The sequence below is a fragment of the Hippichthys cyanospilos genome, chromosome 5 (genome assembly GCF_059441005.1).
Source record: "Hippichthys cyanospilos isolate Australia breed blue-spotted pipefish chromosome 5, RoL_Hcya_1.0, whole genome shotgun sequence".
Lineage (NCBI taxonomy): Eukaryota > Metazoa > Chordata > Actinopteri > Syngnathiformes > Syngnathidae > Hippichthys > Hippichthys cyanospilos.
Genome location: NC_142373.1, coordinates 11,622,364 through 11,646,984, shown reverse-complemented (window position 1 = coordinate 11,646,984; position 24,621 = coordinate 11,622,364). Strand labels below are relative to the sequence as shown.

Below are 24,621 nucleotides of genomic sequence, written 5' to 3'. Positions count from 1 at the left end.
CATATCTTTTATTAAATGCAGTATTAGAAGGCTATTTATGTAGGGCTCTTATTTTATGTTTGTCAAAGTCAACAGACAAAAAAAGGAGATAAAAGCCAACAGATTGAGGACAGACAATTTTTTGTTTTAATCCTGGAACCTGACGGTAAGTAAAAAAAAAAAAAAAGACCTGAAACCAAACACGGAAGCTGGTTAGAGAAGACAAATCAACATCAGGAACACCTGTTGGAATTTGAAAAGGGGGTTTCTCACTCTCTTCAAGGAAGGGGTAAGCGAGACGAGAGGTGGCAGTAAAACAGGCCAAAAGCGGTCCACGTAAAGCAATGCCAGATGTGTTTTAACCAAAATATGAAGCGGTGAAAATATGTTTGAAGTTTTGACTGAATATTTGAAAGAATTTGTTGCTATATGTAACGCATTGTGAGGGAATGATGAGGTGTGTGTGTGTGTATGGAAAAACAACACAAAAATAGAAAAGAAGGCAGATGAAGAAGAGCCTAGTTCATCTTCACCCCTGCAGGGGGGTTTAGGAGATGGAGAGAGATGGGGGGGATGTTATCCCTTTCTCCTCCAACTGAGACTCCTTTCTCAAGGTCATGCACGCACACACACACACACACACAGTTGTATTCTTTTCTCTCTTGCTCGAGTCTGTGCACAGCCAAGTCTCAGTCAACCATCTGGACACAAGCACCAACCACGTGCGCACATAAACACACACACACAGTGTATTTATGATAATAGACCAAATGCTGCCATTGATTTTTTTTTTTTTTCAATTTCATGTGTATGTTAGTGCGCTTTCCTTTTGACGTCAGACTCCATTTTGCAGCTCTCCGCAGCCCAAAACAAGTGTTAAAAAAGAGAGTGTTTGCGTTTTTTGAAAAGCAAGTAGTTAACATTTTCATCACAGCTTCATGAATTCGTTATTTGAACACAAACGGTGGTGCAACACATGTAGATAGACATGGCAATACTCTCAGGAAGTGTTGCAATAGATTAAAAAAAAGTCTAAATTCAGATCGGCTCATGGGTATGGGTCATGGATTGGACTGTTTTTCGGATAAAAAAATAAGTTTAATAGGTCATTTAAGGCACACCCTTTTCCTTTCAACATGGAGGGCGTATTCCAAATTGCGTTTCCCAAACTGCTGTGAAATCCGTAATGATTACGGATAAAAGATAATACATTGCGCCACTATATTCACAGGCATATATTCTTTATCCTCTTTGAAAAATCACCAATATTAATGCAATTTACTTAAGACACCTTGTGAATGTCACCATGTCTGTATTACATTACATTAAATTATATACATTCCATTTCATGGTAAAAAAAAAAAAAAACTTTAAAAATTTTAAAGGTGCGACGATTATTGCTTGATTAGTTTTGTTCTTCAATCAATGCTTTAGAGACTAAAAATCGTCCAAATATTCAGGCGAAAAAAAATCTCAGATGTTTTAAGTTCTCTACGGTAGCGGACTGATTATCGTAACGAAGAAATATGAAATTTGCAAACGTCCGATTTTACTTTGGAAAACAGTGATGAACAATTGTGCTGGCTTTCCGAAATTACGGACAAAACCAGCAGCCAAATCAGACAAATATATGTATATATATTTTGCATTGTCAACTTGAAAAAATGTCCAATTTTTTAATGATGGAATGAAATCTTTTTGAATAGATTAACCGATTGACAGTTGCAGCATACTTGGATTTTACTGTATAAAGTACAATATGATATGTGGCACTTTGACATCAGAGGATTTTGATGTCGGAAAAATACACGTGTTTTAGGTTACGAGCGTGGTCACGGCACGAATGAAATTCGTACCTCAAGGCGACACAGGCGAAAATGAAAAGCACATACGTTCCATTTTGTTCCACCTGGGAGACTTCACTTAGACTGCATTTAACTAAGACATACGATATTATTTTCTGCAACATCCACTTCTAAAGGTTGGATTTAATGAAAAGCTGTAAATAAAGTTGAAACATTAAAAACTCTAGTTCGGGGAGAGGTACACGCACACGCGTGCGTTGCCGTTGTTTGTCATGTACATCCTCACACACGTGCAACTTGATTTGGCTGCAGCATTGCTTACCATCATAAAGTAAAAGCGACGCTATTGTTCAAACCTCCAATGGGACATAACTACACTCACACACACATACACAAACACGCACTTGCTTCTGCTTGCATTTTACGCAACTGGCTGCAAATTCAAGGCTGTTCATTAGTCAGGCGGGGTCAATTCCCCAAACAATGTGTTTGGTGTCACAATAAAAAGGCTCTTTTTACGGCCTCGGAGCAGTAAAACGCTATTAAACAGATAAAACAGCCGCCAACGAGCATCAGGAGGATGATAAAAAGAATTGCCTTGATAAACTCCGCGCGTATCTGTGTCGTCCTCGCCTCTGAGGGGGGAGGGGGGGGGGGGGGGGGGGCGTGGGAGGAAGAGGTGGGGGGGCTGCAGCGCTACAGTGCCACCGTGAGGTGCTTGGAAAATTTGGGCCCCTGAAGACAAGTTTCACGTAGCAACATGAAATTTGGCAGGCATGTCTCGTGTCAGGAAACCCACAAAAAAAAGTCTCAAAATGCCATGCCGGGAAAGACAAAGGAAGTCTTTCATTTTGCGACAAAGTAGCTGTTTTTCCATTATGCCCATTTCCAATCGGTCTTCCATTTTTGTGGAAAATTCAACCCTTGAAGGCAGTTTCATCCAGCAACGTGAAATTTGGTGGATATGTTTACTGTCAAACACACAAAAAGAGGTCTCAACAAAGCCATGTCAGAAAAAACAAAGAAAGTCTTCCATTTACATCAAATCAGCTCATTTTCCATTTTGCTATTGTGGCTATCATTTTTGGTGGGAAATTCAACCCCTGAAGTTTCACGTAGCAACATGAAATTTTCCAGGCTGTTTATTGTAAACAAACCCAAAATAAGTCTTACAAAGTCATGTTTTGTGCCTTTTTGCGCTGAAGCAGCTATTTTTTGAGTCATTTTGTCCATTTCCATCGGGTCCTTCATTTTGGGAGAAAATTCAGCCCATGAAACCAGTTTCTTTGCAGCAATAAAAAAATTTGTTGGATGTCTATCAAGAGTAGACCCAAAAAAGTCTCAAGAATCTATGTTATAAAAGACACATGAAGTCTGCCATTTTGAAGCTATTTTTCAGTGGTTATTTTGGTCATTTGCTTTTGGTCCACTTTGGGGCAAAATCTGCCCTTGAAGCCATTTTTATGCCGTATCACAAAATTTTGCAGACATGGTATTGTCATTGTAGGCACATCTACGGTATCATAAGACCCACAAGAGACCATACCCAAATGGACGTGTAAAATCTGTCATCTTGCTTTGAAACGGCTATTATAAGATTCATTTTCTGATCTACTTCAAAGATGAACTCATGCTTGATATGTTGTCCAATAGCCTTCAAATTTGCACCTCATACAGTATACTAGACAGATGGGTGATGCTAAATAGGGAAGAGTTTGAGTTTTAATCATTGCGTGTGGGCTGATCATGGCGGAAAACTTTGACGACTCGCCATAAAACGCGAAACTGCTTGTAGTCTGCAGTAGGTGTAAAACTGTACCGCATCCTTATACGAGATGCGTCAAATGTTTGAGCCTCTTATAACCGCTGTGCCTTAATATACCGCTGAGTTGCATCACCACTTAAAAAATGCAACATGCAGTAGTGTTGCCTGCTGCTTTGGAATCAGGAAAAATAACGATTGATGGACAGAAGCCAGGCTTGCATCCACCTTTACGCAAGCATCTGGATAAAGAAAGGCAGCACATTCAAAATATAAAAAGGTGTAAATATAAGTGTGAATACTTGCTCAAAGTCACCTGGAGGAGGCTCCATCTTACCTGCAAAAAAAAAAAATATATATAATATATATATATATATATATATATATATATATATATATATATATATATATATATATATATATATATATATATATATATATATATATATATATATATATATATATATGTGTGTGTGTGTGTGTGTGTGTGTGTGTGTGTGTGTCGGAAAGGAGAAGGGCATCCTTGGCAAATACCTGTAATGCATGGTTGAATTAAATTGGTGCTGCTCATTGTAAATGTATAGCAAATGCCACACTACTATTGTCAATATGAAAGATGAATTGGTTTCATAAAGCCAGTATGTAAGGCATTTCAAATTGGTCTTTTGCTGCCCTCTAAAGGCGGCAAAGAATATGATTAACACTTTCTGTTGAATGAACGCGCCTTACGTAAATACATTTAAACTAATTAAATTGATACGTGGATAAAGAGTTAATGGTCATTGACTCAAAATCAATAAATTACAGCGGTTGCATTACAAAATGCGTATTTAGCGGTCTGGCTCGATCATTTCAGGTTCGGGGTTTTCCGCCTAACTTCGTGATTTCCCGCTTCTCTTCGGCGGAGACACTTCGTTCATTTTCGGACGGCGTCGCCATCTGGTTTGCCTTGCCTGAATCCTTCTCTCCAATCTCCGTCTTGTTGTCGGCGGTGACGCGGCGGAGGTGTAGCCTGACGCGGGCTCTTACGTGTCGGCCACAATAAAAGTGGAGCTCCGGAGGCCCGGGGAGAGACGAAGGGAGACTGTATCGGTAAGGACGGCGGAAGGAAGCACGCTTCGCGGCTGTGCGAAAAACGTTCGGTGTTTGTCGGGTTCGGCCCGAAGGAAACAAAGAAATCATGGCGGCTCGGTGGTGTTTTTTTTTTTTTTTTTTTTTTTAGCGGGATGCAGGAAAGGGAAGGTGCGGCTCTTTTCTGGGGGGGTGGAGACTGAACCCCAAATGAACTTAGGTTTGAATTAATGGTATGCAATACGATTTAGTTTATTTTTCTACTGTCGCCACGCTCTTAGCATGAGCTAACAGTAAGCTAGGTTGGGTTCAGGTTCCCGCTTTTTTCACCCCAGACTCCTTAAAAAAAAAAAAAAAATCTCATCTTTGACTCAGTTACTGAATATTCCCTGACGTCACCTTGGTTAAATCCATCAAAAAAGTCCGTTCAGATGCTCCGTTGCCACTTCCTGTTGTTGAATAGCCTCCGGGACTCCCACGTTTGTGACACCGAGCCGTCTTGGTTATGTTGGCCGACGGGGGCGTCTCCCGGGCCGGCCATGTGCCTCGACTATCATTCGCCTGGAGAGTGCGGGTGATGCTTGGTCCGTTTTTTTTTTTTTTTTTTTTTTGAAAAGTCGAGGGAGAAATGCGCAAAGCCAATCATGGCGCGCTCAACAGTCACGCAAAGAATGAGCTCACTGTCATCGCAGTGACATACGTCACACGCAATGTGTTAACGTCCCTCTGCATTTTCACTACACATCAGCCGCTCACCGTTTCGTGCATTTAATCGTGCCACGTTATTTTATTTAGAGAGGGTAACACGGCGTGATACTGTTTCGCACGTCTGCCTCTCACTACAGCGATTCTGGGTTTGAGTTTAGGCTCAACTCTCCGTTTTTCTTCCACATTTTGCAAAATGAGCCAATTAGCATCCTACTCTTCTTGAAGGGCAGCCCTCAATTATAGGGTGTGTGATTGGTTGTTCGTCTCAGTGTGCCCTGCGATTGGCTTGCAACCAGTCCAAGGTGTCCCCAGCCTAACTCGTCCCAAGTCGGCTGGGATAGGCACCAGCAAGCCTGCGACCCTAGTGAGGATAAGTGGCTATAGAAAATAGATGGATTTATTGGTCAAACATCTGCTGGGATTTTTGCTGTTGAGCTCCACGTTAGAGAACAGTGACTTGTGCAAAAGTTTGAATGCATTTAGTGTGCATTAGTGTGTGAGAGTAGTATTAGTCCACATTTTAGTTTTGTGGAAAAAGGCACGTTCCCTACAATTCAAAACATGATAAATGTTTAGAAAAAAAGGGGGGGTTTTCTTTTTAGTCTTGCAAAGCAGAAAGAAGGTGTATAATGAATTAATATTTCGAATGTGGATACGCAGTATATAAAATGGACTTAGTACTTTTTCATATTACAATGACAAGTACTTTTATGTATTCCCAGCTCGGCTGATGAAGATGGAGTCAGCGGCGGCCGAGGCTCAGCAGACGGCCGAGTCTGCTGAAACGGAAAATCAGACGCAGATCACGCCGGCGCAGCTGGCCACCTTAGCGCAGGTACTCCACCGATCCTTTCTCGCCTTCTTCCCAGCAAATTGAGATGGCCATGGCCACTTTTGGCCATTTTTCTTCAGGCATCCATGGCAACAGGCCATGGCTCGGCAACGGGTCCCACAGTGACGCTGGTACAGCTTCCAAACGGCCAGACGGTCCAAGTGCACGGCGTCATTCAGGCCGCACAGTCATCCGTCATACAGTCTCCACAAGTGCAGGCTGTGCAGGTAATTCATACTTTTCATGTTTTATATGATCAGGCATCTCCAAAAGGGATGGATCGATTATTGGCCTGGCTGATTATTAGTGCTGATGTTTAGTATTTTTTCCTGTTTCCGCCCCACCACTTTAATCTATACTTTCTGCGCTTGTGTGCATTTTAGATCTCAACCATTGCTGAAAGCGAGGATTCGCAAGAGTCGGTGGACAGCGTGACTGACTCGCAGAAGCGCAGAGAAATCCTTTCACGCCGGCCCTCGTACAGGTGAGGAAGCAAAAGTGTAATTTTTACTTATGTTCTGCCACCTGATCTCTTTCCATTCATCCCAACAGAAAAATTCTGAATGACCTTTCGTCCGACGCGCCGGCCGTCCCTCGCATCGAGGAAGAAAAGGCGGAGGATGACGTGGCGGCGGCGGCCACGCCCGCTATCACGACGGTCACCGTACCCACTCCCATTTACCAGACTAGCAGCGGCCAATACAGTATGTTTCTTGTCATGTGATATTGCAGCTCTGATGATCTTCTTAACATGTTTGTCATTTCATTCGCAGTTGCAATCACACAGGGCGGCGCCATACAGTTGGCCAACAACGGCACAGACGGCGTCCAAGGCCTGCAGGCGCTCACCATGACCAACGCAGCAGCCGCCCAGCCCGGGGCCACCATCCTGCAGTATGCGCAGACCAGTGATGGCCAGCAGATACTGGTGCCCAGTAATCAAGTAGTGGTGCAAGGTGAGAAAGACACTATTATGCTTCTAAACCATTTTTTGTTTTGTTTGGTTGTGCAAACTATTACCCCAGAGGATCTCATACAGAAAAATCAGAGTGCAATAGCAACTTTGATTTATTTTTTTTTTTTACTTTATTGAGCCCGCCAAATTCAGTCAATTATGCAAGTCACCATTGTTTAAATTTTACATTTTGTTTCCTTCTCACTTACATTTCCAGCTGCCTCTGGGGATGTCCAGGCCTACCAGATCCGAGCGGCGCCCGCCAATGCCATCACCTCCGGGGTGGTCATGGCCTCGTCGCCGGCCCTGCCCACCCAGGGTGCCACAGAGGAGGTCACCCGCAAGAGGGAGGTCCGCCTCATGAAGAACAGGTGCGAATGTGTAGACCAGGGCTGTCCAAATGGGCTCCTTGAGGACCGCTATTATGCATTTTAAAAAATATTTTTGTCCTCCAATGCTGCTGAGCTTGCTGACGAGCTGATCATTTGGATCAGGTGTGTTGGAAGACAGAAACATCAAAAACATGCAGAATAGCTGCACTCGAGGACCGCGTTTGGACAGCTCTGGTGTAGACCAAATAACCAGATTCAGTTCTCAAGAAAGTTGCTGATGAACATTTCTCCCAACAGAGAGGCGGCGCGTGAGTGCCGCAGGAAGAAAAAGGAATATGTCAAGTGTTTGGAAAACCGAGTGGCCGTCCTGGAGAACCAAAACAAGACGCTCATCGAAGAACTGAAGGCTCTTAAAGACCTTTACTGTCACAAATCCGACTAGATCCCCAACGTCCTCTGAGCCTGGAACCATGTCCTTACTTTGGGCCCAAGTAGCTTTTGTGCTCTTTCGGTCTTGGATGGTTTGCTTTCACTTGCCTCAACTTTTCCAGTAAGTCATATTTGTTTTGTCGTGGGGATAGAAAGACAGACAAGCCAACAAACAAGATTTAAAATGAAATTGAAAACCCTAACCCGGTCTTTTTCAAGTTTTGACCTAAAAAACATACATCACATACTGCTTCCATTAGAGGAAATTTAAAACTTTGGTGCAGTCAGTGGAACATCTAAATTAAATCAGGTGTCTCAAACTTAATTAATTATGGGGGTTGCTGGCCATAGTCTGGATGTATCTGGGAAGCATCAAGTATTTCAAAAAAAAAAAAAAAAAAAAAGTTCTTGAACTCAAAAAAGTACAACTGAACCCATCTTTATTGACAACAGTTAAGAACATCAACCAAATTCAATACATGTCAATGAGGCTCTGTGCATAAAAAAAAAATCTTTTGTTTTTCTCAATTGTTCTCGCTTCAGAATTATGTTTGGCCCAAAGTGCGTGCAATGACGGCACAAAATATGGTGGTTGATGTAAAATAAGGGACCACTAAGCATCATCCCACGGGCCGCAAACAGCCCTCCACCGCTGGTTTGAGACCACTGGTCAGGTATTAAATCTGCTAGAACAGACTCAAATACTTGCTAGCATATTTCGTCTTTTACACAGACGATGCAGAAACGAGTTGGCATTTGGGCCCGAACTTATCTGGATGATTTGAGCGTTTTCCTTTAACACTAGATCAGGTTCTAAATCTGGCAGGGTAAGCGTTACATTTTATTTGTGTATTATCAAGCTAGGTGCTGACAGTGCAGGAAGAGGTTATCAGTTGGGCCTAATTGTACTTTTTCCAAGCTTGTTGGCTTTTGGCTTAAACTATCCATCAGGTAAGTCTGACACACGAGAGCTTTAAAAATGCTTTGGTGCTGAATGAACCTACAGACCATGCACTAAATCCAGTAGATTTTAAAACAGGTTTGGGTCTCTAGTTATTGCAGTGGGTACAAACCACGACGGACTCATTTTAGGCATTTTGATAAAGTGGGCAAGCTTGGCCATAGACAGCGCAAAAATCTATAAGTGCTTTTATTGGAAGGACATCCCAGGACTCTTGAAGCGGTTGGACACAAACACAAAGTCCAAAATATAACATGACACTTTTAACATTATTGACAGACTGAGGTCCTTTATTTCATCATGTCCAATTTGAACTCTTTTAAAGTAAAACAACCAGCTATCAACGTTTTTACTTCATGAACTGACAAAAAGACAAATGTGTGATTTCAAGCATTTGCATGAGTAATACAGTCTTCTTATATGTGTTTATTTTTTTATACAACATTGTGTACATAGGACGCTGTTGCATGTGTAGATGTGATGTATCTGTTTATTGATATATTTGTAACATACTGTACATCTGTGCGTGTGTGTGTGTGCGTGCGAGGCCTCGGGTCACGGCAGCTACGAGTTTATTGGAGGTGTACAAGATTGCAGTGCCATTATTTTTCTATGATTTTCATTATTCGTAGTCTTTATTAGGCATACAGCGAATTGTTTGTGTTATAACTAGTATTTTATCACGTAAACACACGCAGCTAATGGAAGCACAAAAGTTCTTTCGAATGGACTGTTTTCCATGTTATGAAATATGGGAGGGCATTTGACAATTCACCAATTGCATCACTCAATTGTCATTGGCTAGTCGACATGTCGATCAAAACACAAGCGATCTTGTTGCATTTTTCATTGGCTGGTCAACATGATCGTTCTGTCGCTGTTTATCTCACTGAATTTCAATTAGGTTTGTTAGTTGATTAAGTCATTCACTGGCTGCGCGACATCAATCATTACTATTCATCGTCAGGTGATTACCGGACCCACCCCTAAACTCACGACACGTCACTGACCTCTTGCACCGTCAATAATTCACTGCTTCACAAGTTGTAATTTTTTTTTTTAAGCTTTGGTTGTAATTGCTTTGTTTCATGACTGAGGAGATTCAGCAGCAGTATTTTTCGGGAGGATTATACATGGCTATAAGAATGTGGTTCATTTCATTTGTAACATCCATACACTGTACTGGTGCTTGCTGGAAAAAAAAAAAAGTAATAACAGGAACATTTTTAGGAATTTTCTATATTGATGACTTTCTACATGGGTACCCCCTTCGAGTTTTCGTTTGAAGAAACGTATCCTCATTGAGGTCAACGTAGGAGTTATTGTACTCTGCATAACAATACCACAACATCTGATTATTATTATTTTTTATAAGGACTTATGTTGCAATAAACTGCACGAGCGGATGTGGAAAAGACTTGCATCAAATGTGCTAATTACTTAGTGAGTGTATTTATTGTAAAAATCAAATAATTTTATACTGTTTTATACTGTATTTGTGTATTATTCCATCTGTAAATACTGGTTAAAACCTCCAAAAAACTTCATTGGGATCTTGTAAAGCCAACAACCCAACTTAAAAGCAATGTGATGTGAATAGTGATATGTACACATTTATTATGTGTCATCCTTCATTTAAAAAAAATACATAGTAAATGTTGCAATGCCTTTTCCTATAATGCAAAAATACATTTTCTAATTGAATGAATGTCGAAAAAAAATTAAACAGGACCTTGACGGTTCCTTGAAATAAAACAACTGAGGATAACACACAAACGCGAAAGAAGGGACCTGAAAAAATAATTTTAGACTGCAAAAAAAAGATTTAGATACATAAGGTTGTTTACCTCATATTTTCACTTTGAATGGTGACCCAAGTCATTTTTTTAACAAATGAATAGTTTTGATTGACAACCGAGGCTTCGCTTCTGAAAAAAAGGGTGTGACGCTACGAAAATAGCATCTTGTATATACAGAGTGAATGACTGCTTTCTCAGCCAATGCTCTACGCAGAAAAATAATTGTTGTGTTTTTTTCACCAATAGGATCAACTGGAATCCTAAATAGGCGGGGCTATAGCGCCGCTCATTGCAAAGCGGTGCTGCTGTAGTATGATCTGTAGCTACGAGTTGGCGATTATGTGAGCAGTTTGGCTTAAAAACAACTAGGACGGAGTACGGAGACGTTACCAGAGTTGCTGCTGCAATGGGAAACGAAGAGGAAGCCTCGAGGATCTAATTTGATCTGGATACGTAGTCCCGTGTATTGGATATCCCGCCATTGGTCGCAGTAGGCCGCTGAAGCCTCGGGCTGGATTTTTTTCACTAGCCTGAGAGGACACACGGAGCTGTCGGGAAAGTTGTTTGAAGCTTGTCAGCGACATTTAACTGCATGACGCTCGAAGATGTATTTTGTTATAACATTTTAATGACGGTACTAGTTCAATTAGGAAACATTGGCTCGCGGTGTTTATTTTGCTAATTTTCCCGCGATTGTTCACGGAAGGCCGTTAAAAGCCTCGGCCTGGATTTATTTTGTTAGCCCAGGAGGACAACCGGAACTATTTGGAAAGTCGCCGCGAACGACTTAAGCAATATTTAACAGTATAACGCGTTCGACGTTACTTAAATGATATATTTATTTTCTACCTACGAGTGAGTCACATTTTATATGGTTTAAAGTTCCTCGAATTCAGCGAGCATAATGAATGAATGAGGCCGGGGGAGGTTTAGAATCACCCGCCTGCTTCATTACGTCACTTTTAATTTGGGAAAGTCGTCCTTGTATCACCTTCGGCAGCCTTTTTGTGAGGCTTGTAACTCGGGATTCGTTGGCCACCGCTTCCCCCGCAAATGGCAGAGGAATGCCGTCGCAAGGAGTTGGCGGACGGCGGCCGGTTTAGCATGACGAGCTAATGGAATGCTAACACTCAGCCCTGGTGTGTGAGAGAGGGGCGCCCGGCCGGAAGCAGCTAAGCGTACAAGCAAGCGTTCGGACCACTGTGGGACACTTAGCGACATGGGGAACACGGTGTCATGCTGCGTCTCCCCGGAGTCGAGCCCCAAGCTGCCATCAAGGCAGCCGGCGGAGCGGCTGGAGGAGTTCCTGACCAGCACGGAAGTCAGCGATGACAACAGCGCCCCCTACCTGCAGCACATCAGCGACAGAGAAGTCCCCGACGGTTCGTCTGTTATTTTCTTTTAATAACGAAGTCTGTCTGTCGTAAAGATAATAATTATACAAAATACATTTTTAATTACAATTTACATTTTGGGGAGGCCACTTCTACCCACGTTGCGTTTACTTAAAGCTAGGAATATAATTGAATATACCCAATAAACATTTAAGTCTGATTTATTTAAAAAATATAAATCCTGTGGAAAACATTGATCACAATATTGTGTACTGACTTTTAATCAGTTAACAACCTTATTTGTAGCTTGTGCCAAAAAATATAACTGTTTAGAAATTGTGCATAACTTGCTTAATGCCACAATTAAGTTGTTAGTAAATCTTGCAAGTTTGTTTCAACCACCCTTCAGCCTTAACAAAACCCCGATTTCACGATGTATCACATTATCATACATTTTATTTAGCATTACAAACTAATCAAAGTAATTCGATTGATTGCCCAGTCCTAGCAGCTGATACTAGTATCGGCTGCCATCGCAAGTTCTGAGACTTTGAAATAAGTTATCGATTTACATGTAGATGGTTGAAATGACGGAAGTCTTGAGCTTGTCAGCTGATAACATGTGACTTCCATCTGATGATCTTTATGTTACTGAAGGTACCTTTTCTGTTTCTGTGGTGAGCATCATCACCCTGGGGGCCAACTGTTAGAATGATGATGGTAGGATTGAGCCTCTCTCAGCATTCCTTTCTGCAAGTCATGTTTGCATTGCACGATTGTTCGCTATGCACATTTTAAAACTGGCTATTATTCAAGCAGCTTTTTAAAGAAGCTGTTTGAGAACAGGGCCGAATATGGATTTTTATCAGGGTTTGTAAAATGTTGCAGAGATGCTTGCAGATTTTTTTTTGTTTGTTTTTTGCTATATTTTTTATTTTTATTTTTTTAGAGCTGGCCACAGAGTCCAACCCGTCGGACCATGCTCGAGCCAGCACCATCTTTCTGTGCAAGTCACAGACGGACGGTGAGCAAATGCTTTTGTGTGTATTGCCAAGCTTAAATCGATTTAACATAATAATAAAAATGAGTCTTTTTGTTTTGTTGACAGTGCGTGACAGGAGGAAAAGCAACCACATCAACCATATCAGTCATGTAAGAAATTATTTTTGACTATTACCACCATAAAGGGTATTTAAACTGTTCATGGCAAGTAATATTTTTAGTCAGTGCCATTTTCAGCTATGGCTTTTGGCTTGATCCAAAAAAAAAAAGAAACTTTTAAAATTGCAAGGTTTCTGAAAATATACTTTTTTAAAATGTTACTTTTTCAAGCTTTTTCTAAAAAGCTTTTGTGACTGCAAGTTATAACTCATCACAAAATAAAATGCTTTTTTTTATATACTTCTATTCTTCATTGCAACTTTTTTACCTCTTAAAATAACACTTTCTGGTCATTTTAAGGCTTACAAGAAAACACCATTCAATTTATAGTCTTTATTACAACAAATTATAATTATACCCCCTCAGAAAAACTTTACCAGTAAGTTTTTTGAAATGGTAGTTTTATAAAAATAAGAAAAATATTAAAATTAATGCCCATGTACACTCTGTTATGGGCTTTTTAATCTAAAAAAAAATAACCTTTGAAAATTTGAACATGGTTTTTTTTCATCGAGATGAAACTTGTCCTTATTGCAAATCTATCGCCCCCCAAAAAAATTTTCCGTTATCTCATTAAGATTTTGGTGTCATTTTAACATGTGCAAACATGTTTTTCTTTTTCTCCATACTACATCAAAACAATGGCTAACTGCTGTCACACAGTGTAAAAAATATGTATAATGTGTGTGTGTGTGTGTTTGTGTTTGAATACAGGTGTCCCCTGGGCCGCTGTCCAAGAAGTACAGCTCATGTTCCACCATCTTCATCGACGACAGCACCGTCAGTCAGCCCAACCTCAAAAGCACAATCAAATGGTGACCGGGCGCGGATTCAATATATGCACAATACAGTATATCATAATAGCATTTAATAGCGTTTCTGTCTGCCCCCAGTGTCACTTTAGCAATCTACTACCACATAAAGAACAGGTAGGCTGTATGTTAAGATTTTACATCAAGGGCACACGAATGTTCGTATGTGTTAAGGAGGTGTGTCGTGTGCAGGGATTCTGACCGCTCGCTGGACATCTTTGATGAGAAGCTGCATCCTTTATCGGTGAGTCAGTTCACACCTTCACCAGCGTTTATTGCACACCCAATGCATCAATCGTGTCAATACGTGATTTGCCGCGCGCAGAGAGAGGCGGTGCCTGACGAGTACGGCTGCATGGACCCGGAGCACAAAGTTATCTATCGCTTCGTCAGGACGCTCTTTAGTGCAGCGCAACTCACCGCCGAATGTGCCATTGTTACTCTTGTAAGTACACAGAGTTTACTCCACGCTTTCAGAATTGGCCACCAGAGGGCGGCAAAGCCTTGCAAAAGGTTGTCTTTCAGTTCAGTTCAGTTTTTATCCATAACAATTATAGAGTCTTTTAAGCTTATTTTTAATAAAGTCAAATTCTTAAGCAAAACGGAGCTAGTGAAGATTTTGATGTCCCTGGAGCTCAGGTGTACCTGGAGCGTCTGCTGACGTACGCCGAGCTGGACATTTGTCCCTCCAACTGGAAGCGCATCGTGCTGGGAGCCATCCTGCTGGCCTCCAAAGTCTGGGACGACCAGGCCGTCTGGAACGTCGACTACTGCCAGATCCTCAAGGACATCACCGTAGAAGACATGTGAGTACCGCACAATTACACTCAAAGCAACAGGCGTGGGAAATTTTGTTATGGAATAAAAACAGGGTAAAATAAAAGAGTTTTGTCACAGTTGCCGAAACGTAAAACACATGCGCTGCATTGTCGGGGAAGAAAAAGTGGTATTGGTGCATTTCTAGTTAGTTGCAATCAATGTTCCTTAAGAAACACTGAATGACAAACAAATAGTGTGTGTGTGTGCGTGTGCGCGTTGTTGTCGCTGCTTCATCTGTGAGTCTTTGTGGATGAAGGATGAAGAGGGGGTTGTTTGGAGAGAAATGTAAGGTGGCTCTCAAGTGCTCTCGCTGCTTCCGTATAATGGCCCTGCCTCTCGCCCACTCCATTAGTTGCCCGGGGATACCACACACGCACACGCGCGCGCACATACAGAAAATGGCCTCGGTACACCTTTTGGCGGCCAACAAAGCAAAAAGCTGGATGCTGTCTCCATGGTGACTGCTGCCCTCACAGTCTGTGTGATGATGAAGAGGGAGGACCACGGAGCTTGTGGTGGAGCCCACGCCCTTGTTGGTCTGCTTCAGATTTTGCAGCTATAGCCATTTTTAGGGCTGTCATTTTAGAATGAATTATTCTATTGAGTAGTAACATTTACATCAAAGTGACAAAAACAGCTTCTCCAATTACCGCTTTCAAATCAGTACTTAATGTTAGTATTATTTCATGATATTAAAACAAAAAAAAACTACCCAAAATGGTTTGCTGTTGTATTTAGTAGGGATTTTTGATGGCTCCCCCAGTCTGGTACTTTGTCCATGGCAGTGAAGGAGTCAAACAAAACAGGCGACGAATAACTTGATGATCGTTTAGCCGTCAATGAATTTTGCCCCCCCGTGATCCAAAGGAAAAAAAAATTCCACAGCCGCCTCGCGCGAGAGCTTGCCTCAGCCGTGTGCTTCGGTCCCGTTTGACGCAGGAACGAGATGGAACGCCACTTCCTGGAGCTGCTCCAGTTCAACATCAACGTGCCGGCCAGCGTCTACGCCAAATACTACTTTGACCTGCGCCAGCTGGCCGACGACAACAACCTCAGCTTCCCGCTGGAGCCGCTCAATAACCAGCGGGCGCAGAAGCTCGAGGTGACCGCCCGGCCCGCCTTGCACATCCACTTACAACTAACAAAAAAGAAAGTACCATGGTCAAATCAAAATATGTAATGTGAAAATCAGTTGTCAATCTATTTATTTATTTATATATTTTAAAAATTTGATTGAATTGACTGAAAACAATACCACACACACTTGCAATTTTGAGAGTGTAAAGTATGTGTGCATAACTAAAAATGATATTTAATGGGGAACTCAAGTCAGACAGAAAATTTAAAAATTATGGTTAATTTTACAAAAAAAAGCTAATTAAAGTTTCAATTTGGTCATTGATTTTATAAATAAAAAAAAACATTTTGAGGGTGAAAAACTGAAAACACAGTCCTAATGAATAGTTGGTATTTTGAAAGTGTTGTATAATTATGTAAATCGTTCATATTTACAAAAATATTAAACTCAATTCTTGAAATATTTCAACTTGAAAAAAAGACATTCATTTTCTATGTAAGGAACACCCAATTGCAATTTTGAGAGAGAAGTAAAATAAAATAAATATTGAACTTCATGCCAAAGTGTTGCAACATAAAAATTGAACTTCATGGCAAAGTGTTGCAATATTGCCATAAATTAAAGAGAAGACAGACAATTACATTTTGTGATTTAATTTTGCAACGCGGTCATTGATTTTACAATAAAGTAAGACTATATTGAGGGTAAAAAGTTGAAAGTAAAAAAAAGCAAAATTAAAAATATGAGCGTTGTACCTTTATGCAAGATGCCCCAAAAAAAACATGTCAGGTGTCACAAATTGTTAGTTACAATTCCCACACATTAGTTTATCTCACAAATTTGTGGTTAGTAGGGCCTAACTTATCAATCAGCTGATAGTTTTTTCTAAAATTAGTCCAATTTTTTTCTTTCTTAGGCCCATTTTTGTCAATCACCAAAATAATTTTTGTTTTTACATTAACAAATTACACCATAAGACAGTGGTAATAACCTTCCGATGCTAAAAGAAGAAATACAGAAAAAAATGTCATAGGTCAGGCCCTACTAGCTAGCTAGCTTACTGTGTGTCCTTAGCGGTTAATCAAATGTGACTTGACTTTGCGTTTTGCGCGCGCGTGCAGGCCATCTCCCGACTGTGCGAAGACAAGTACAAAGATCTGAGCCGAGGGGCCATGAGGCGCTCGCTCAGCGCCGACAACCTCATCGGAATCCGCCGCTCCAACGCCGTACTCTCCTAAGAACGCCCCATCCACCGCCGCACTTCGACGCAACTATTTTATTATTTTAATAGCTTTTATTTATGCGCATCTCACCCTGGTCACATGAGCGCCTTTTTTCATGCCGTATAGTCGTTACGTAGTGATGGGGAAAACGAAGCTTCGTGAAGCACTTGATAGTTTTTGTTTGACGCCTCTCAATGGTTGCGCTTGGTTTAAGGGTAAAGTCTAGTGCAAAGGAAATGTATTATGTTTACATTGCATCTTTAGATCAAGAGGGCCATCTAGAGGTGGCCAAAAGTAGCACAAGTGCTTCACGAAGCATTGTCCGTTCATCACTTCCAAGCAGGATTTGAATTCATTAAGGATGCCAGACCAGATGAAGACTAACGGGTTCCACAACACGAGAAGACCGGGATTGACCTTACTACTGAAATGCTTTCAAAATCAGTATTGTACCCCCCCTCCAGCGAACAAACTACAGTACACCTATGTTACTGAGGGGACTCAACAGTTAAGAAGAAGAAGAAAAAAAAAGGTTGGTTTTGCTTACTATGTAGGCTACTAGCTGTGAAATGTCATTTTTAAATGGAAAACCCATTTGCAGATGGAGTATTTTAAAATAAACACTAATCATGTATACGTGTGGCGCCTTGTGTCTTGTGCTGTTAGATAACCACACAAGAGTGTGTGGGGGGAGGTCAACATTTAAAGACTTTTTTTTTTTTTTTTTTTTTCCCCTGAGGAACAAAAATGGCAAACGTTCCGAGAAAAGGGGTTTCAAGTGATTGGCTTCATGACCCACTTTGAATTTGTGTGTTGATGGCATGCTTAGTTTAAAGACGCAATTGAAATGAATACATTTAGTTGCATGAGCCTTTGTTTTTAAACCAAGAACACCAAGGCTTTGTTTCGCCTAGAAGCAGGGTTTAAAATGGGCTAAGGGTTTCAAGGCAGAATTTCAAAATAGGGTTTCTAAGTAGGTCTAGAGTTCCAAAACTGTATTCAATTCAAGATTCAGTATCAAACTATTGTGCCGTACCTACACGTACTGTACGTACGAGCTGGCCATTAAACTCTCATGTACTAACTAAATAACCAAATCATAGGGAAGTGACGTAATCAAAACGCAAAAGTGCCGCCGCTGCTGCCATCGCGTCTCAAGCATAAATTATCCTGCAATATGCCAATCGTCATCGTAAAAAACGGCGAACATTTGATCGTGTGGTCACAATTTGACAAAACAAAACAAAAAAAAACAATGCCTGTGGACCGCACTAGAGGAAATCAACTCGAGCACACCTGTCTCCAAATGACCTGCAGGCCAATCCAAGCCTACCTGCTTCTTCTTCTGTTTGGTGGACGGCGCTTTGCATACTAGCGCCGCCTGCTGGCCTGTCACGACCACTGCTTTGGCTTTCCTTGGAAATTGTTGCCTCAATTTATTTTACTACCGTTTATTTTAAGTAGATTTTTTTAAATGTCCATGTATTGTAAAGCGTTTTTTTTTTCCGAAATAAAAGTGTGTGTGCTCAGACTATTTTTAATGATATGTATAGACGTAGAAGGCGTGTTTTTCCTGAAATAAAAGATCATTTCTGGTCGGACATTTTTTCCATAAATGACCATGTATAGTCAGGCGGGGTTTTGTTTCTAAAAATAAAAAGACCAAGACTTTTTGTTTCCAAATGACCACATTGTCGGCGTTTTTTCCCCTCGGAAATATGGTAAGGTGTTTTTAAAAAGAGCCATGTAATGCAGTAATGCAGTTTTTTTTTCTTAAAAAAAACAGACCATTTATAGTAAGACTTTTTTTATGGTCAAGTACAGTACAGCGTTGTTTCGAAAAATGCGTTGTTTAAAAAAATGAGAATGTATGGTGAATCTTTTTTTCTTCCATTTTTTCTTAGTAAAAAAAAAACAGACCATTTATTGTAAGACTTTTTTATGGCCAAGTACAGTACGGCGTTGTTTCGAGAATGCGTTGTTTAAAAAAATGACAATGTATGGTAAATGTATGGTAAAAAAACATCTGAGTCCATTGTGTATCATAGACCAGAAGAAAACACCGCCATTCTTTACAAAGTGCTTGTTTTGTACCAAAATCTGCAAATTTTCACACAAATTTACATCAGCAAAAAAAAGTGAATGGGTCCAGTGATAATTTGATGTTTGAATTAGGGCTTTCATTGTGGCAGGACCTTTTGACTTATGGTGATTTTTAAAAAGAACAACCGCAGAATGTCAGGTGGAAAATGATTAAAAAAAAAAAAAAAGTTCCAAAACTTTTAAGCAGACAATAGCATCAGTCAACAATGAACGAACACAAAACAATTAAAAATAAGAATCAAAAGGGTCTCCATACAACAGTCGGAATTTTCTGCAGCAAATCTTTTTTTCTTTTTTACATCAATCTAATGAGAAGCAAACGCATAGTTTATTTTATTTCTAATTCAAATGTCTCCATAAAATAAGAACTCTGCTTCTGTCCCAAACTCAATTTTGAATTTTGGTATTGAGCAGAACAGCAGAATTTAATGTAATTACGTCTCAATTTCAAAATGATGATTCCGGAAACTTCCAGAAAGCCAAAAATGGCCCCGTTCACATATGAATCAACATCCGTCCATCCGTTTCCCTCGCAAGGGACTGACTGACTTCAGGCAGGGGACACTCCGAACCGGTTGCCAGCCAATCGCAGGGCATACCGGGACGGACAACCATTCACGCACCCAATCACATCCAAGGACAATTTACTATGTCCAATCCACCTGCCATGCACGTTTTAGGAGTGTGGGAGGAAGCTGGAGTGCCCGGAGAGAACCCGCGCAGGCTTGGGGAGAACATGCAAACTCCACAGAGGAATGCCTGAGCAGTAGGTTTCAACTCGGGTACCTGAACTGTGAGGCGGACGTCCTAACCGCTGCTCGACCGAGCCACATGAATCGACAAACGTGACAGATTGTTTGTTTCGTCTTCATAAAATAAAATTACAATATTAAATAAAAAAAATGGAAATGAATTCTTTTTAAAAAGTGTACATTTATTGTTTATCCTCACAAAAATTACACAACTTAAAATACATTTAAAGTGAACAATTATGAATCACTTTTCAAAAACTGATTTTGGATCTTTCAGACAAGTCCGAGAGAGTCGCCATTAAATCGAGTCGTTTGTTTCCTATTGGTCTGAATATGGGCAGGCCTTTGCAGTTCCTCTTTCCACCAGCAGATGTCGCTGATGGTCCAAAGCAGGTACTGAAACCTCATGTTCCATACCATGGCCGTCAGTGTACATGTTCATAGTCGCAGGTCAGAACCAGGACCTGGAAATTGTGGCAGAGCCTTTTCCAATATTTACATTAATAAATAAAGATTAGTCTATGAGTGCGTAAGGACGTGCTGGTTCCAGTGGACCTGAAGACGTGGATCTTTGGGTCCCAAATTTCATGACGTATTAAGTCTCACATATGAGATGGACCTTTATGGTACATTCCGGAAACGGGTCCCGTTAAAGCGGCGGCGGCCTCTGCGTACACAGGGTGCGGGGCTGCCATCTTGTGGGGCCACCAGGGGCAGCACCGCGCCAGGAACCTGCGCCAGGTCTCCACAGTCTTCCCCGACCAGATCCAGACCCCCGAGGTGATGCCCCCCACCAAGCACATAAAGTACTTGAGCATGAAGACGGCGTAGTCGGGTCCGCCGCCCACCCGCTGGCGCTCGGCGGCGCAGGAGCAAGCCAGCGCCTGGTCCCAGTCGGGGCGGCGGTGCTGCTCGTAGAACAAGCAGGCCACCACCACCGCGGCGGGCACCGTGTAGAGCACCCCGAAGAGTCCGATTCGTATCATGAGGCGTTCAAGTTTGTCCGTCTTGGTACCGCCCTGCTTGATGATGCCGCGGATGCGGAAGAGCGACACGAAACCGGCGAGGAGGAAGAAGGAGCCGGCGAATAGGTAGACCGCCAAGGGGACCAGGACAAAGCCTCGGAGGTTCTCCAGGTTTTGGTTGCCCACGTAGCAGATGCCGGCCACCGGGTCCCCGTCCACGGCGCTGAGGGCCAAGACCAGGATGGTTTTGACGCTGGGGACCAGCCAGGCGGCCAAGTGGAAGTAGTGGCAGTACCCGGCGATGGCCTCGCTGCCCCACTTCATCCCCGCCGCCAGGAACCAGGTGAAGGACAAAACCACCCACCAAATGGAGCTTGCCATGCCGAAAAAGTAGACCAGCAGGAAGACCAGGGTGCACAAAGCGGGAGCACCCGTGTTGTAGAGGATGTGGGACTGGTCGGCGAGGGGGGCGCACGCCACCCGCTCGTGCCCCGCCACCAGGCGAATGATGTACCCCAAGGACAGGAAGACGTAACAGGTCGCCAGGAAGATGATGGGTCGCTCAGGGTACTTGAAACGCTGCATGTCTAGGAGGAAGGTGGCCACCGTGGTGAGGGTGGACGCCAAGCAGAGCGCCGCCCACAGCCCCACCCACAAGGCGGTGAAGGTCCGCCCGTCCTCCGAGAAGTACGCCTGGTGGCACGGCTGCGCGCAGTTGAGGAGGGGGCCGGTGCGGACCCGCCCGTACAAGGGGTGCGACTCCCTTTTGATGGGCACCAAAGGTTCCCGGCACCGGCACTCGCGCTCACTTTGCGCCGGGGCGTTGGCTCGGAGGCGGTTCTTGGCCGTGGGTTTGGCGAACGGCGGCGGCGGCGGGGTGGTGGCCTCGCTCCCGTTCTGGTCCATGCAGAGGGTGTCGCCGCCCAGTCGGGGGAGACGCTCGCAGCTCATCCGTTCGGGCCACTCGAAGCCGTACTGGCTCATGAGGGGCGAGCACCCGCGTTTGGCGCGTTCGCAAACCGAGCGGCAAGGGGGGAGGGGCTTGCGGTAGTCCGGTAGACAGATGGGCGTGTACATGCTGCACAGGAAGAACAGCAAGTCCGGGGAGCAGCGGATCCGGACCAGGGGCCAAAACTGGTGCACCTCCAGGCCCACCTCCTCCTGGGTGTCGTGGTTGAACTGGTTGGGCATGTAGGTCAGGTTGTAGCCGATGCCCCGGCACATGGGCACCGTGATGGGCTCACACGAGATCTCCTTGGAGGCCGCGTGGACCCGGGATCCGCTCTGGATCAGCAGGACCAGCAGAAACCTCATCTTCCACTCCATTTAAACCAAAAGTGATCCTAAATTCTAGCAATTTGGTGGTGCATTTACAATCAAACTTAAAGTGACCATCAAAATCTTGTGGTTTTGGGGTTAATTTCAAAAACAAACAAATCAGTCTTAAAGTCTTGTGGTCTTGAGGTCCATTTCAAGCGCAGCTCCTATTTAAAACAAACTCTTTTTGTGTTGTGCCCTTGAAGTCCATTTTCTTGTGTCTCTGATTGATTATTAATCCACAGGGGGGAAAAAAAAAGAAAGAAAATCACTCACAACTCCTCCTAAATCCACGACGTAGCACCGAGCAACACTAAAATCCACAAGAAGTAGAAACAAGTCTCGCGTGTCGTCTTCCATCCACGTTTGCGTGCACTTTTCAAAGAAAAATATCTAAACTCCTAGTCCACACAAATTTGTTGTCATTTTGCCCGACTCCTCGTCCGGCGGCAGCCCTCGCACCACACGCGACCCCTCAGGTGCGAACCCCCGCACAGACTGAAGCAACTCAGCACTTACTAACCGCCTCCTGCAAGCCTGACTGCCCGCTGCCTTCAGGGACCCTCGGACGTCGCACTGAGAACGCCACGACCTTCGTTCGCAGCGCACGGATGCTATATCAAATTACTTCATCAACGTAAACAAATTCACATGAATTCCCTCATTTATGTAATATCTTATCGGTGCAAATTAATACGTGCCGTTTTGTATTCAGTAGCTAACCGTTCAGGCGATGTATGTAGAGGGCATGGAAATAGTTTTTTTTTTCTTTCTTTCAATTAAAACGGCATCCATTTTATTTCACCGAGTGTACCTAAATGTAGCTGCTTGATTAAAAACGTACTTTGGCTACTTCAACAGGTTGTGGGTGTTATTTTATTTATTTATTTTTTTTTAGCATGTGCACCTTAAACAGGTGTCCTACACCAAGTGTACCTGAACGCACCGGATGCATGTATCAATGGATAGTTGTCAAAGACGCTCAGTTGTTGTTTAACTTCTGCATCTGAATCCATCAAATTGGTTTACGCTGTGTATAGTTGTGAATTACTGAATGGACTTGAACGCACTGGTACGTTTCAAAATGGGACTTTTTGGGTGCGCCTGAACGCGCCAGGAGTTCTTTTGAAAGAGTATAGTACAATCATTTATATTGAGGAGGTTTAGTTGTGTTCTAGGCAGTACGCATCAGCTTCTTTTCTAATCCAGCAATTTGTTAACATCCTTTATGTACCTGAATGCAGCAGTTGATTTTAGGGGAGAATGTTTGTCTTCTTTTGAACGAAGCTTATTATTGTACACGAACGCATCGGCTGCGTGAAAAACAAAATGTCCTATACTGTATTTGAACACGTTATTTTGTTTTGTTTTGTCTTTTGCTGTATGCGTTTGGACTCAACGAGTTCTTCTCTTGTCTTTTTCCGGTTGACAGTTTGCCTTTCTGCAGGCACCTGAACGCATCATCAGTTCTTTTAAACCACTTCACTTCCTTCAGAATAGTGGACTTCATGCACCTGTAGTTCATGCACCTGAACGCACCAGCTGCGTCTTGAGTTCAGTGACTACTCACGTAGTTGAAAGTGACTGGGCAGCACAAGAATGCACCAGTTAATGGATGACCGACATTGATGAATGAGTAGCCGTTAGTTAATTAGCGTTGTAGTAAAATGTGTTTGCAATCAAATAAAAAAAATAGCAAACAATAATGATGTTTTTTTTTCAAATGAAAACATTTTAGTGTTTGAGTTGCTCACTTATATATTAAAAGTACGCGTATTGAGTTCATTTTACTGTGTTGCTTTGTGAGGACGTTAGGAGGGCGGGTTCAAAGGTTTAGTTGGGTGCCTTTGTATGTTTGAGTGTAGGCTGAGCTTTTTTATTACCTCTCAAGTGACTGATAAAAATCATCAATCACATTGTTTGTGATTTTCCACTCATGTTTGGCCAGTCAGTGATGAAATGTCCCATGTTATCAAAGTACCCGCGAAAAACAAATTTGTTCGCGGACCAATAGGAGTGGATGCAAATTTAACGAAGAAAAGGATGAAATTTCTATTAAATTCACTGTTCATAATTAAGAATAAAACAGAATGATATGCTGCAAAAGCTTGATTTGTGTTTACCGTTAACCAGAGAGTCGGATGACTGCGACCTGGCCATTCAGACATAAGTCACATGACAAAAGATCTGATATGGATCGGTTTCAGTTTCACATACACAAGTGGTCTGGGTTGCTTTAGAAAAAAAATGGATTTGTGTTGTTCACACTGCCTTAAAAGTTAAGATAAACAACGGTAAAAAAAAAAAAAAACCCTGATTTGAGTCACTTCAGGCTGTAGCCATTGTTTCTCCACGTACAATGAACAAAAAAAGCATGAAAGTAAACAAGAATAAAAAAAATCACCAAGTGGTATTCATATTACA

At 42.3% G+C, this 24,621-nt stretch overlaps 3 protein-coding genes across 3 annotated transcripts; 2 read left to right on the top strand and 1 right to left on the bottom strand.

The window, feature by feature from the left end:
• The first annotated feature begins 4,486 nt into the window (after positions 1-4,486).
• On the top strand, positions 4,487-10,262 carry creb1b (cAMP responsive element binding protein 1b). Its single transcript, XM_088414974.1, has 8 exons — positions 4,487-4,638; positions 6,048-6,160; positions 6,238-6,384; positions 6,541-6,641; positions 6,710-6,861; positions 6,931-7,113; positions 7,330-7,483; positions 7,742-10,262. Exons 2-8 carry the CDS (start codon positions 6,056-6,058, stop codon positions 7,884-7,886), a joined length of 987 nt encoding a protein of 328 aa, XP_088271100.1. The 5' UTR covers positions 4,487-4,638; positions 6,048-6,055; the 3' UTR covers positions 7,887-10,262.
• A 637-nt stretch (positions 10,263-10,899) lies between these two features.
• On the top strand, positions 10,900-17,694 carry ccnyl1 (cyclin Y-like 1). The gene is made up of 10 exons (XM_088414973.1): positions 10,900-12,015; positions 12,917-12,991; positions 13,076-13,119; positions 13,843-13,943; positions 14,022-14,057; positions 14,133-14,184; positions 14,266-14,385; positions 14,580-14,746; positions 15,699-15,861; positions 16,959-17,694. The coding sequence occupies exons 1-10, from the start codon at positions 11,853-11,855 to the stop codon at positions 17,073-17,075; spliced, it is 1,038 nt and encodes a 345-aa protein (XP_088271099.1). The 5' UTR covers positions 10,900-11,852; the 3' UTR covers positions 17,076-17,694.
• A 2,382-nt stretch (positions 17,695-20,076) lies between these two features.
• On the bottom strand, positions 20,077-22,680 carry fzd5 (frizzled class receptor 5). The gene has a single exon (XM_088415932.1). It carries the CDS (start codon positions 22,204-22,206, stop codon positions 20,518-20,520), a length of 1,689 nt encoding a protein of 562 aa, XP_088272058.1. The 5' UTR covers positions 22,207-22,680; the 3' UTR covers positions 20,077-20,517.
• Between the last annotated feature and the right edge of the window lie 1,941 nt (positions 22,681-24,621).

Bases quoted from the DNA above. Each gene is read 5' to 3' on its own strand.
- creb1b (XM_088414974.1), top strand. From the start codon at position 6,056: ATGAAGATGGAGTCAGCGGCGGCCGAGGCTCAGCAGACGGCCGAGTCT. The intron at 6,161-6,237 runs GTACTCCACCGA...ATTTTTCTTCAG, and splicing joins AGCTGGCCACCTTAGCGCAG to GCATCCATGGCAACAGGCCA. The intron at 7,484-7,741 runs GTGCGAATGTGT...TTCTCCCAACAG, and splicing joins GTCCGCCTCATGAAGAACAG to AGAGGCGGCGCGTGAGTGCC.
- ccnyl1 (XM_088414973.1), top strand. From the start codon at position 11,853: ATGGGGAACACGGTGTCATGCTGCGTCTCCCCGGAGTCGAGCCCCAAG. The intron at 12,016-12,916 runs GTTCGTCTGTTA...TTATTTTTTTAG, and splicing joins CGACAGAGAAGTCCCCGACG to AGCTGGCCACAGAGTCCAAC. The intron at 13,120-13,842 runs GTAAGAAATTAT...GTTTGAATACAG, and splicing joins ACATCAACCATATCAGTCAT to GTGTCCCCTGGGCCGCTGTC.
- fzd5 (XM_088415932.1), bottom strand. From the start codon at position 22,206: ATGGAGTGGAAGATGAGGTTTCTGCTGGTCCTGCTGATCCAGAGCGGA.